This window comes from Tinamus guttatus, unplaced genomic scaffold (genome assembly GCF_059628265.1).
Source record: "Tinamus guttatus ecotype Peru unplaced genomic scaffold, ASM5962826v1 Tinamus_guttatus_pri_ptg000580l, whole genome shotgun sequence".
NCBI lineage: Eukaryota > Metazoa > Chordata > Aves > Tinamiformes > Tinamidae > Tinamus > Tinamus guttatus.
This window is the reverse complement of record NW_028289114.1, coordinates 1,485,340-1,498,374: the sequence shown is the minus strand read 5'-3', so window position 1 is coordinate 1,498,374 and position 13,035 is coordinate 1,485,340. Positions and strand designations below refer to the sequence as shown.

The window sequence follows — 13,035 nt, the reverse complement described above, 5'->3', positions numbered from 1 at the left end:
GGATGAGGTGCAGAGTATTGTGGATAATTTATATACTATGTTTTTATCTTACCCAGTAAGGGCATTAGGTACCATGCACTCATGTGACAGGAGGGTTGCTAAAGCCTTGATTCAGACGTTGTTTAAAGCATCACGTGCTGCGAGTTTCATGCTGGGCAACGACTTCTGCCTATTATTACCAATTACATTTAATTGTAGTTGTTGACTGCATAGTAATTGCTGATGTTTAAGTATCTCCTTGTGTACCTCACAAGCACTGAGCACGTGTCCGTACGCCCTTACGAACATGTGCCGCAAGATGCGTTCGTGCAGATGCACAGTCATGTTAAGGTCATTTGTGCATCGTACAAATCATGAAGTAGAGGGAAAAGAGGAAAACATGGGGGCAAATGAGAAATTTGTTGAATTACCTGAAGTGGATTAATACAAGACACCAAGGTTAACACCTCTGTCCCTGCTTCCGCAGCTCTGATTTTTCTACAGCCGAGGTTGTCAAGCTTTTGTTTTCATACCTTGAAATGGACTCGATGCTGAACAATATCAAGATGCAGTTTTCTCTAAGCCCCCTACTTCATGCAGTTAGCCGTCTTTTTGCTCTTGAAAGGAAAAAATATATATATTGTGTTTCGCATTGGCAGATATACAAGATTAAGTCTGTTGAAAACATGAGAATTTACCAAGGTCCATCCACGGCCGTGGTTTACAGCAGCCACCCGTGAACAAACCTCCCTTCCTGCGGCCTCGGGCAGCCTTGGCGCGAGGGGCAGCTCCCGCGGCCGCCGCGGGGAGAGCCCCACTCTGCCTCCCTCCGTCCTGCCAGCAGAACAGCCAGCAGCGGCGTCTTGTTTCTAAAGTGCTTTAAAAAGTAATTTAGTGCTTCTAAAAAGTGCTTCTAAAGTAATTTAAAAATTACTTTTAAATAGTGATGGAAGGCCTTGGCCTGTTGGACAGTAGGTGAATGGCTAATATCAGATTCACCCATTTACATCAGATTTTGGATCTTTTAAAATACTGCATCCTGGCATTTCTGTGTAGCTTCCCACGTTTGCGAATGGGAATCAGAGAGTATCTGTCCGTTGCACTGAAGTGTTTTTAAATGCTAATCAGAGCTCACAGAAACAAAAAAAAAGAGGAGCCTGCTGGTATAAAACTGTCTCCCAGAGACATCTGAGCTTCTGATTCTTTGTAAAATACAGCTGTATGTTTTGTGTGTTAAGTTGGACCAATTTTAATGCTAAAGTAAAATACCTTCCAAAAGAATTTTGATGCAAAACTCTTTAGGGCATCCAAAGATGCTGGAGAGGACAGAAACACAAGATCCTCCCAAGATCCCTCTGACTGGTGGGAGGATGCCAAAGCAGTTCTCAGAATACCTTTTGCAGGCCTCCATTTAGACTGGCTCAGTATGCTGGAACACTGTATTGCAGGAGAGATGGACTAATTGAATTGTAGCTCCTATTTTTATACCTGCATTGAGCATTGCACTATTTCATTTACCAGCATCTCTTGGGGACAGATTGCCATCATCCTTAATCAATAAAATGTCACCAGCATCTCCCTGTGTTTGGAGGGACCCAAACTGTGCTGAGTCCTTCTTTTTTCAGGCCTTGGCAATACAGAGAAACTACTTCAGTTGTGTTAGTTTCTGTTCCAGAACTGCACTCTGCACAGTCATTTGCTTTTAATTAGAAAAAACCCTTCATGTTCTTGCAGAGTAATGTTCCCATGTTAGAGCTGCTGCCTCTCAAGCCATCGCCCAGGGGCTCATTCCCCGCAGCTCTTGGGGTGCCCTTTCTGGGACAGGAGTGTGTTTCCTGCTGGAATCCACAGAACTTTTCCCTCGTGACAGCCATGTGATGGATAAGCCAACTGTCCGTTAGTGTAAGTTATGGCGAGCATCGCTCTGCCCAATTCAATCCAACTTGCAGCAAGGTTCTTTCCAGCAGGAGTGAAGCCGTGCAGCGAGTTGGCCCTTCTGGCTGTGAGATGTGGGGCCAGTCTGTCTTGCACATCCCTACTTCTGCCAGGTGTATTTATTTAGGAAAACAAAAACAAACAAAAAAATGCAGGTATTTCACACTAGTTTTTGAAAGAATGGCAGTCAGAGCCTGGCTTGTTTCTGTGTTTTCACCTGCTGTTAATACTAAAGTTTCCCTCTCCTGCGTGTGCTCCAACTCTTTCCAAGCAGATGGGTGGCCGCTCGTCCCTAACGCCGGGAGCTGGGGACGTGGAGCGGGAGGGGGATGCGCTGCCCCCCTCGGAGCTGCCCCCCGCGCTGCCCCCCGCGCTGCCCCCCTCGGAGCTGCCCCCCGCGCTGCCCCCCGGAGCTGCCCCCCCCCGGAGCTGCCCCCCTCGGAGCTGCCCCCCGCGCTGCCCCCCGCGCTGCCCCCCGGAGCTGCCCCCCCCCGGAGCTGCCCCCCGCGCTGCCCCCCTCGGAGCTGCCCCCCTCGGAGCTGCTCCCCGCGCAGCCCCCCGCGCAGCCCCCCGCGCTGCCCCCCGAGGCAGCCGCCGTGCGGGGAACGCGGAGCGGCGCCGGGCGCCGCCTTGGCCGGGCGCTCGCGGCTCCTCCCCGTGCCGGGCCGTGCCGTGCCGGGCCGGGCCGGGCGCTGCTCCGCCCCGGGGCGGGCCGGGCCGGGCCGGGGCGCGGGCTCAGGTGGGTCGGTGTCCGCGGTGGAGCGATGCGGCCGAGCGGGCGCCATGCGCTGGGAGCGGCCACGGCCGCCCCGCCGGGACAAGGTAGCGCGGCCGGGCCGGGGCGCGGGGCAGAGACCAGAGCGCTGTGCAGGGAGCAGCGGGGCCGCTGCCCGGGCTGCTGTGGCCGCTAACGTGGGCAGGCGTGGCGAGCTGCGGTGTTCGCCTCTGCATCCCTGTGCCCCTGCCCTGGCCACTGCTGCTGCCGGCCCCCGAGCCCGCAGGGCTTGTTCTGCTGTTTGTGTGTGCATGTTGAGGATAAGAGCCTACTGACTATGGCTAGCTGAGCAGAGGTGTCCTCTTGCAGGCTTACGTCCATGGGCAGGTTGGTAGGAGAAGGGAGGTCTGCGCTAACAAAGCGCATGGTTTGTGCTCATGCTTGCCTCTCTCCTTTCCTAGATCGAGCGGTTAGAAGTCAGCAGCCTCGCCCAGACCTCCAGCGCGGTCGCCTCGAGCACTGATGGCAGCATCAACGCCGACTCCATTGACGGGACCCCAGACCCTCAGCGCACGAAAGTGGCCATCACTCACCTGCAGCAAAAGATCCTGAAGCTGACTGAGCAGATCAAAATCGAACAAACAGCCCGTGATAACAATGTGGCCGAGTACCTGAAACTGGCCAACAATGCTGACAAGCAGCAGAGTGCCCGCATCAAGCAAGTGTTTGAGAAGAAGAATCAGAAGTCAGCCCAGACCATCCTGCAGCTGCAGAAGAAACTGGAACATTACCATAGGAAGCTGCGAGAGATTGAGCAGAACGGGATCCCTCGGCAGCCGAAGGATGTGTTCAGGGATATGCATCAGGGTTTGAAGGATGTCGGAGCAAAGGTCACTGGCTTCAGCGAGGGCGTAGTAGACAGTGTTAAGGGTGGGCTTTCCAGTTTCTCTCAAGCTACTCATTCGGCAGCAGGAGCTGTGGTTTCCAAACCTCGGGAGATTGCCTCCCTTATAAGGAACAAGTTTGGGAGTGCTGACAATATTGCTAACCTGAAAGATTCCTTAGAGGAAGGCCAGGAGGATGGGGCAGGAGGCAAGACTCTAGGTGTTATTCAGAACTTTCAGTCAAGTCCAAAATATGGCAGTGAAGAGGATTGTTCCAGTGCCACGTCAGGCTCCGTGGGGGCCAACAGCACCACAGGGGCCCCTGTGGGAGCTTCTAGCTCCAAAACAAACACTCTGGATATGCAGAGCTCAGGGTTTGATGCAATACTACATGAGATTCAAGAAATTCGAGAGACACAGGCAAGACTGGAAGAATCGTTTGAGGATCTTAAGGTTCGTTATCAGAGGGATTACTCATTAATAATGCAGACTCTGCAAGAGGAGCGGTACAGGTAAGTACTTTTTTACTTGGTTGCCATATTAAATGCTGCGAACTGTGGTGCACCAGAGCCCTGGGTAGTATGTGGCAAGGCTGATTTGGATGTGTGATGAAGCTCCTTAGTGTTCTCAGTATCTCACCTTCCTAATTTTACCTGTGTAAATGCTGCTGTCCCACTGCTCATCTCCCTTTTCTGCAGAGGAAAGAGGAAAAATTATCTTATAACCTTTCCAAGGTAAAAGAGCAAGCCAAAGAGAATTAGAAAGATGTCGCAAAGGACCGGGAGTACATTGATGCAGTTAGTATTTTCCATGCCCTGCTCTTCCCTAGGAAAAAAAAAAGCCTGCAATGGTCTGGGACATGACAGGAGGGTGCATGCAGACAGTAGTTTGATTTTGCCTCCTCCAACACTCAGATTCACATCTAGCAGAGAAAGAAATATCTCACTTTCTCAGGGCTTTCCCCAGACGTGTTCTTGCCACTACCAAAGCCAGGATGCACTGTGCCCTTCTGTCACTCTGGAACAGCAAGAATTTAGTGAAATGAGACTAGTTACTAGTGGTATTCTTGTCCTGGAGGAGATGGGGCTCTGGGAGCGGATGACCCCGTATTTTGGCCAGTCTTGTCCTTACTGTAAGGAAGGGAAAGGTGTGGAGCTGCTGCAGTGCTACCAGTCCCTCGTCTAGTCACGGGGCTCCACTCACAGCAGGTTGCAGGGCTGCCCTCTGCCAGCTGCTCGGCACGCCACAATCTAAATGCAATGTGATTCTCAAACGGCACGATGAAAACAGTAATGAGAAACGCGAGGGGGCCGGCTCCTCGCTCTGGGGGAGGACAGCAGGCTGGGTAGCACGCTTGGTTCTGGCCCGTGTCAGACAGGAGGCTGCGCGCGCGGGCCCAGCCTTAGGATGCTCCGCGTGCTGTGCCGTTCACACAGTGCCACACGGAGTAGCCCTGTGACTTCTTAGACATGTTGGTGCCAGGTTACTGAGAAGCGTATTTGAACAGGCTTAGCCTACTGGGGTCTTGTAGAGACAACCAGCTCTCCACGTGTGTTGCAAGGCCGGGCTGACAAGGACAGACCAACATCGCTTCACCACGACCAGCCGCCCGGCTGCGCTGGAGCTCACGCAGCGCCTCGGTTCCTGCGGGCCCGGCGGCGGCGGCGGCTGTTGGGCGCGCAGCTCGCTGGGTGCGTGCGCCGTGGGGACACGCTCTGTGCAGGCACGGCGCGCTGAGCGCCAGAACGTGCAATGGGACCTTGCGGAGGGTTGTCAGCTGGACGGGCGGGCTGTCCTGGACCAGATCAGCGGGAGTCGTGGGGCCCTCCCCACCGTCCAATATAAAGGTGTATGTCTGTGCCATTCGCCTTTATTCACTGCTGCCTGTGCGCAAGCCCAGAGCCCAAACACTGCTGGAGGCAGCCTGGAGTAAAACGTTCCCCGGCAAAGCTGTATGCAACCTACAAACGTGTAAAACAGGTAGTGACTTAGACTTGCTGTTTGGGAAGTTGATGTGAGTTAAAGGTGTGACCCTTACAGGAGCCTGGTTACATCGCGCTGAGTGCCATTGCCTCTACAAGTTTCCAAAGACACACCGGTAACTGCAGGGAGCTCCTGGGTTAATCACAGAGAGGCAAATACTGACCCTGTTGCAGAAATCCAGGTTCTTGTACGTCTTTAAAGCGTCATGAAGATAAAACCTAGTGTCACGCTGAGATCAGGAGACCGAAGCAGGGAGGCTGGGTGCTGTGCCCAGGGCCGCTGAGGGAGCCGCTGGCTCCGCTCCCCTCACTGGTGCCCTGCTCTCGGCCTCCTCACAAAAACACAAGGAGCTGGGAATGGAGGTTGTGGTTTGAAGCGAGGAGGCTTGGGATTCAAATTAATCATAACTGGCCTTTAAAAGCTATAAATACCTCATACCCGTGTTCTATTTCTGGGGAGCTTTGGAAAATGAGCACTGTGTGCAGCTAGCGCTTAAAAAAGGAAGTGTTTGAGAGGAGCCTGTGCTGAGTGTGTTGTACCTGGCAGCCAGGGGAAAGCAGGCTTCACAGTGCTTCCTCGCGCTTTGCCCACTTCCTTTTTCTTAGGTTTTCCCCTTTTTGCAGGTCCTGGTGTTTTCCGTCGCATGCGGTCCCTGTGTGTCAGCCATGACTTGCCCTGCAGGTTTTCCATGACCCAGGCAGCCTCCTCCCTCCCTTCCGCGGCTCCAGATGGTGCCGTCAGTGAGCGGAGCTGCTCGGGCGGCGCTCGGCCTGCGCTGGGGCTGGGTCTCTCCGGGCCCCGGCGCCTCCAGGCTGCGTCACCGTCACCGGGAAGGAAGAGCCTGGCCCCGGCCGGCCGGCGGCTCAAATAGCCCGTGCTTATCTCATCAGCTGGAGGTGGCACTTGTTTACTGGTAGGAGCAGGGACTTGCTGTGCTATTGAGACCTAAATAAAGTTCCCAATGAGTATTTTCATATTTCTTGTCCCTTTAGGAACCTGTTTGCACACAGTGAAAGCATGAGCTCACATATTTGAAATGCTGCCAGTCTGAGGTTTGTTTTTTCCCAAACCAGCTTCCTTGGAAAGTGCATTTAGATCTCCCATGTTCCTATTTGCTGAAATCCATTAGCCAAAATGTGAGAAGCTTGAGTTTTTATTTAACCTATTTTTGCTGTAGTCTAATTGTTGGATTTCATTGAGTCTTTTTTTTTTTTTTTGAGCTTAAGCACACTAAGCCTTTGAGGTCTGGAATAGTTAAATGTGCTTTCTGCAGTTTGCCAGGAAAAAGAAATCTGCACACTTAGTCAGAAAGATCCTCACCCAGGTGTCAGAGCACCAGAACATTCCCACAAAGCTGTCTCCTTCCAGCAGGGAAGGCTTCGGAGCCACAAGTACAGCATGAGCAGTGGCACAGAGCGAGCTCTGTCCCTTGTGTGCATCTGAATAGACTTGGGATATACTGCAAATAGATACTGCTTTTAGCTATTGCTCTACTATTGGAAGCAATGTGTTCAATAACATAAAAGCATATTTGTATAACAGAAGTGAAAAAAAGAAAGTTTTTATATGAAGTAGTTATCTAAAAAATAAAATAAAAAAGAAGTCCATCCTGGGAGGTGAACTTGTAGAATGAGGTCTTAAACTCAGTTCACTGCATGCTGCAAAGATCTTTCCGTTTCAACTCGCAGCTTCTTCCCTTGCGAGAGCACTTGCTCAGTGCAGATGAGACAGTCTCGAGGTTGTTGTGGGTGCGCGGGCGCTCCGGGGAGCAGGGATGCTCCGAGCCCTGCGTTCACGGCAGGAATGCTGGAGCCAACTTCTGGCTAATGGTGTTATGCTCAGACTGTTAAATGTACGGATTTGGAAGGTTTCCTTATGCTTCCTGTAGATTGAGGTAGCATTGAAGTTATTAAAATATAATTGTTTGTTGTTAGAGAACAGGATTTAAGCTGCCTGGCAACAGCTGCTTTATGCAATGTGTTTATGTGGGAGGAGGGCAAAAGACATAATCAGGATATTTTCTGAAATGTTTAAGTTCCCTTTTTCTTTAATTAACCCACTGGAGAAAATTGAAATATATTAACGAGCTGAATATATTTCATGTAGTTTATGCTAAGATTGAGATTTTGAGTGAGTTTGGTCCTGATTTCTTGGTAGTTGGCAAGTTATTTTTTAAACAGGGTGGGAACAAATGGCAATATTAAATATCTGGGCTCCTTCTTATTAGCCAGTCGTCACACTGCTGTGCCCGTGTTTGCAGCTTGTGGTTCTTGGGAAACCAGTTGTTTTGTGCGTCCTGCCCTGCCCTGCCCCGGTTTCCGCGGCTCCTTGGGCACCTTTCCGGGCTGAGCTGTCGGCTGGCGCTCGCCCTCGTCTCGCTCCCGGCTCGCCACAGCCCGGATTGTCGTGCAGGGCCTGAGTCCTCCTCCGTAGCTTAAAGGAATACTGCACAGTGACCTAAAGGGAAAGTCTCTTCTGGATCTTCATTTAAAACAAAACCCCAGCCCATTTCCAAAGGTCATCTTATTCCTTGGGGTTCTGAACGTGTAGTTGGTGAAGCACCAAACACTTTGGGAAAGATGGAAGTAGACAAGTACCTCTTGGCTTTGCAAGTTTCAGAACTTACAGTTAAGCTCTAGTTAGTAGATAAGTGTTGTTTATGCATTCTGTGTGTGTGTATACTTGTATAAATTAAAGTCATATGGAGGTAGAGGGGAACCGAATTTGAAACAGGAAATTATCTCTGCATGCTGAATTCCCTATGGATTTCCCAGTTATGTGTGTCAAGGGTTAGATTACAAAGGCAATACTGTTAAGCTTTTTCCATGCTGTTATCATGAGCAGACAACTGAGTGGTAAAACCCCAGCATCCACAATAGCTGTACCCCTGCCTAAATAACCGCCAGAGCTATCACACATAATGAACGAAGAATGAGAATCCAGTGGGGAAACTTCAGGGAAGAGGCTGCTATTGATTGGACCTAACTCAGCATTTGTGACCCTTGAGCCAGTGGCTTAATCCATATTTGTTTACCTTTTGGAGGCAGTATATATAGTTGCCTGATTTTCAAAGGTATTCAAACATGGTTTGCTTGTAAAGCACTTAAAATTCTAAAAATGAAATGCTCCTTACTTACGGAAAATATCCCTAGTGCATTTTGAAATTACTAAAATAACATGAATCTATCATTGACATTAATTTAAAACTCTGTCAATGAGAAACACCTTTATCTTCCATAGACTTACTCAGAGTTTCGTGCAACCCCTTTCCTCTGCACTGCTCCCAACGTATTCACCATCAGTAAAGCCTTAGTCATGTGCCCTTCTTAAAAAAAGTGTAAATAATAAAGAAGTCACAGTCATCCATCTGGTTTCACCTGTGAAGGACAGGCAGGACCATCCCTCTCTCAGAGGCGCCAGCTGCATTTAAGTGTGGTGTCGCTGTCCTGCCTGTCACTGTTGGGAGGGAAGGCCAAGTGCTTAAGAGTATATGGTATTGGATGGGAGCTTAGTCAAGTTAAAGTCATGAAAATAAATAATTTTGTTCCTAATTTGCTTCTTGATTCCTTACATCCCTTGAAGTTTGTCATTTAACCTCTCTGTGTGGTTTTCCCTGATGTAAAATAGGATTAACACCATTCCACCTGGTGGAAAGGACTTCCTTATTTCCACACGAGGAGATCCCACGTTGTTTGTAAAGCATTCAGGTGGAAAGTTTGAGGTCACCACACTAGTTTTCAAAAAAAATCAAAGCAAACAGAAAGGCTCTGCTGTTCACTGCTCTTTTGTTGCCAGTGTAATTTTACCTACCTCTTCTCATTAAAGCTGTTATCCCATTTCTAGATGTGAAAGACTAGAAGATCAGCTAAATGACCTGACTGAGCTCCATCAGAATGAGATCCTGAATTTAAAACAGGAGCTGGCCAGCATGGAGGAGAAAATTGCCTATCAGTCTTACGAGCGAGCCCGGGACATCCAGGTGGGTCACAGAAGCGAGGACTCATGGGCTTTCTTCTGCACGCTCTTTCAGTAACTACTCCTTTGCTTTTGAGATGCTTCTTTGTTTCAGTATTTGTTTTTAATCCCTGTGACTTAATTGCATAAGGATTTCCGAGAGACCCCTGTGCAGTGCCTGGCTCTCAGGGGTCTCTCCGAGGAACTTCCTTTGGGAGCAGGACAGCATGCACTCGCCTGCAGGCACATGCATGTTGAGAGGGTCCTGCCATTTGCTGTACAATAGGATTTTAAAATGTATTACAGCACAGTGGGAGCCTGCACCCACCATTGGCACTGGCCATATTTAAAGATTTTTGTTGGGATTGGAAGCTAATGGGTTATGACATTAAAAACATTTTTTACAGTAGTGTTCCCAGTAAACTGATCTAGGGTGTATTTGTCTGTCACTAATTTTAGAGCAGTCACCACAGATGCCTAAGGAAAAAATGGTAGCTGGGTTTGTGTATCCACTGCGTGGAGTCAGGAAACAGATGATTCTGTTAGCTTTGCCCAAATAAGGAGGTATTCTTCAGAGTGACATTTCCCTTAGTGTGTGAAAGACCAAGGCTGTGGACTAGGGGTTATAAAGTTGAAGGGCACTCCATAGACCCAGAAGGAGACAGAGCACCTGGGACATGATCTGAGCAGTAGCTAAACCTTGTAAAGGCCAATTCAAAAATATACCTGTCTTCTGGTTTAAATCCTTGTTGTTGTTAGTTTTAGGAGGCATCCGAGTTTGATAGCTAACTTGAGGTATTTATAGCTTGAGCTGAGAGCTGTAGGTCAAAGTTCTTGCTCTTTCCTGTCCCCGAAGGCGCTGCAGCCAGGTGACTTCCTCTGGAGACAAAGCAGGCTTTTTGCTTCTGGCAGTCTTGGAGATCCAGCTGCAAACTGAGTTGAGTCAATGTCCTTTCAGGTTCCTGCTGCTAGAACAGGCTCATCAGTTTTACCTGTTTTTTCAAGTAATGTAGCTAAGAAGAAGCCTTCATGTTTCATTGGTCTCCACAGACATTATGCAACAGCAGGGAAATGTAACAGGTGACAGTGACCTTTAAGCTAAGGGTAAGATAAATCAGTGTCTGGGGACAGTGATGCCATGGCCTCTGATAGAGTAAACAGCAGGTTTTTGTTTGGGGGAATGTTGCAATATTTGAGTTTTGTTCTCCTTTCTGACTTAACAGGGCAGGAAGAAGTAAGGTAGAAAACTTCGATTGAAATGGGTGTTCTCAATATATATTTTTTTTATTCTTCACTTTGTGATTCAGCACTTTTAATGTAACCTTACAAATTGAGACAGACTCAGTGCTGCTGAGGGAAAAGTAAGTGTTAAGTTTCCTCACATGAAACACGAGATGAGAGCCTGGGCTCTCAGGGGAGCAGTGACAGAAATCCCGATTCCTGTTTCAGTGGTCAGTCTGTGCAGTACTGCTGCTTTCTGCAGACCTCTAGATGTTATCTGAACTTGGCTTTTAGGTCCTGAGAAAAGCATCTCTGAGGAAGGATTAATGGGGAAATAGTAGATTTATGTTCTGAGAACAGAAGTCTGCCCTCCTCCTGGACTCTGGGCCAGGCCCCCATGTTGCCTGTGTGACACTGCAGAGGGGTTGCCTCCCTTGAGGTTCATTGGGATGAACAGATGTCTGAAAACAGGTTACCCCTAAGTCAATGGCACGCTGGGGTTGCTTTGTGCAGGGCAGAGCACTCTTCTTTCACGTGTTGCTGCTCTGCCGTGTCCTCTAGGCAGTCTCAGGAGTCCTGTGCTCTTGCTCTTCCAGACTTCTCCTACCTGGTGCCCGTTCAGGCTGCCCGGCGCTGTGCTGGCGTCGTGGCCTGCTGTAGTTCGGAGGTATCCTTGCAAGCCGGGCTGTGCTGTCCCAGCCCCTCCCCGAGCTCATTCAGCTCGCTAAGCGGGCAGAAGGCAGCCCAGCGCTGTGGTTATTTCTGCGGATTAGGTTCCTGCTAGGCTGAGCAGAGGTGAGTGGGCTCCTCGCAGGGGTCAGGCTAGCAGGGGCCAGCGGAGGGCAAGCGGTGGAGACGAGAGCCGCTGGGATCACACGGAGTGGAAGCGGAGAGGGCGGCGAGGAGGCGCACAGTGCCCTCGAGCCGCAGCAAGGAGGGCTGCTGGCTGCGAGGGGCGTCAGCGTCCTTGTCCCTCGGTCCCCGAAGGAGAGGGCGGGCGGTAGGCACTGAGGTGGCCCCGTGCATGCGCAGGCCACTGAGGGCGAGCAGCAGCCCACGCGTCCCCTCCTGCGCGCGGTGCCTCGAGGAGCCTCCCGTGCGAGCGGGCCCTGCTCCTCCTGCTGCCGCGGGGGCGGCCCAGCGCGGCGCGCGCTCCCCGGGGCCGTGCCAACGGGCCGTGTGTTCTCACCAACAGGAGGCTCTGGAGGCCTGCCAGACCCGGATCTCCAAGATGGAGCTGCAGCAGCAGCAGCAGCAGGTGGTGCAGCTGGAGGGGCTGGAGAACGCCACGGCCAGGAACCTCCTGGGCAAGTTCATCAACATCCTCCTGGCCGTCATGGCCGTCCTCCTGGTCTTTGTCTCCACCGTGGCCAACTGCGTCATGCCCCTCATGAAGACTCGCAATAGGACGTTCAGCACTTTATTCATAGTGGTTTTCATTGCCTTTCTGTGGAAGCACTGGGACGCCATCACGGGCTACTTGGAACGGTTCTTGTCCCCCCCTAGATGATGGCGCGAGGAGTCGCTGCGTCGCCCTCCTTGGCAAAGATTAGTCAGCAGCTATTCCGCTGAAGTTTTAAAGTGTCCGAGTGAATTTGTTTACATTTAGAATAACGTTTTTTCTCTGCGAGATGCATTGCAATAGTATTTTTTAGATTTTATTCAAGAACTCTTTTTGGTGAGAATCCTGGATAATTTTTATGTAGCATGGTTCTCTTTGGATGCAAATCTTAAGGTTCTTCAAAGTGTACAAATGAAATAAATAACATACACAAATTTGGAGCATACCAATGGGCAATTTAAATTGTGGCTTGAACTACTGTACTAAACCTGTCAGGAAGAGGAGAACGTGGTTAGCTTAAAATGAGCAAAGCTAAATCTAGCGCACAGCCATGAGTGAAGGCACCACAGCAAACCGGTAACACTAAACTTGTACTGTGAAGTCTGCTCGCATTCCATGCCCAAACCTATGGGTTCAGAGTGGTTTCTTTCCTTAACAGAGAAAAAACAACATATGGATTTCTCTCCCAACTCAGCACGTGGTTTTGCCATTTGTGCTAACCTGACTTACAATAGTATCCTGTAAGGCTGGTTGACTTTGCTGAGCATATGAGATGGAAGCCTCATGCCATACACAGTAACTGCACAGTTGTGCTACAGTATTTTGAAGTAGTCCTTTAAATACTTATCTTTAAACAGAAGCCCTTGGTCGCACTTTTGAGGTTTTTTTTATATATGTATATTCACAGATTAAAAAAAATCCAAACAGCATACTTGAAGAGTGTAATACTCAAACTCTCAGTGCTTCCTTATTGTTTCTAATAGGATTTTTTATTATAATTATTATTATTATTATTATTATTG

At 49.7% G+C, this 13,035-nt stretch overlaps 1 protein-coding gene across 2 annotated transcripts in view; it reads left to right on the top strand.

The window, feature by feature from the left end:
• Positions 1 to 12,199, top strand: part of TMCC1 (transmembrane and coiled-coil domain family 1) — a 60,151-nt gene extending 47,952 nt beyond the window's left edge. The window contains exons 1-4 of one of the 2 annotated variants that reach the window (XM_088534628.1): positions 2,692 to 2,736; positions 3,091 to 4,025; positions 9,340 to 9,475; positions 11,867 to 12,199. In XM_088534628.1, the coding sequence (XP_088390754.1) occupies positions 2,698 to 2,736; positions 3,091 to 4,025; positions 9,340 to 9,475; positions 11,867 to 12,181 (1,425 nt within the window). In that variant the 5' untranslated portion in view covers positions 2,692 to 2,697 and the 3' untranslated portion in view covers positions 12,182 to 12,199. Of the gene's footprint in view, positions 1 to 2,691; positions 2,737 to 3,090; positions 4,026 to 9,339; positions 9,476 to 11,866 lie in introns of those variants that run through there. The other variant, XM_088534627.1, reaches the window with a different exon arrangement.
• Positions 12,200 to 13,035: the final 836 nt, after the last annotated feature.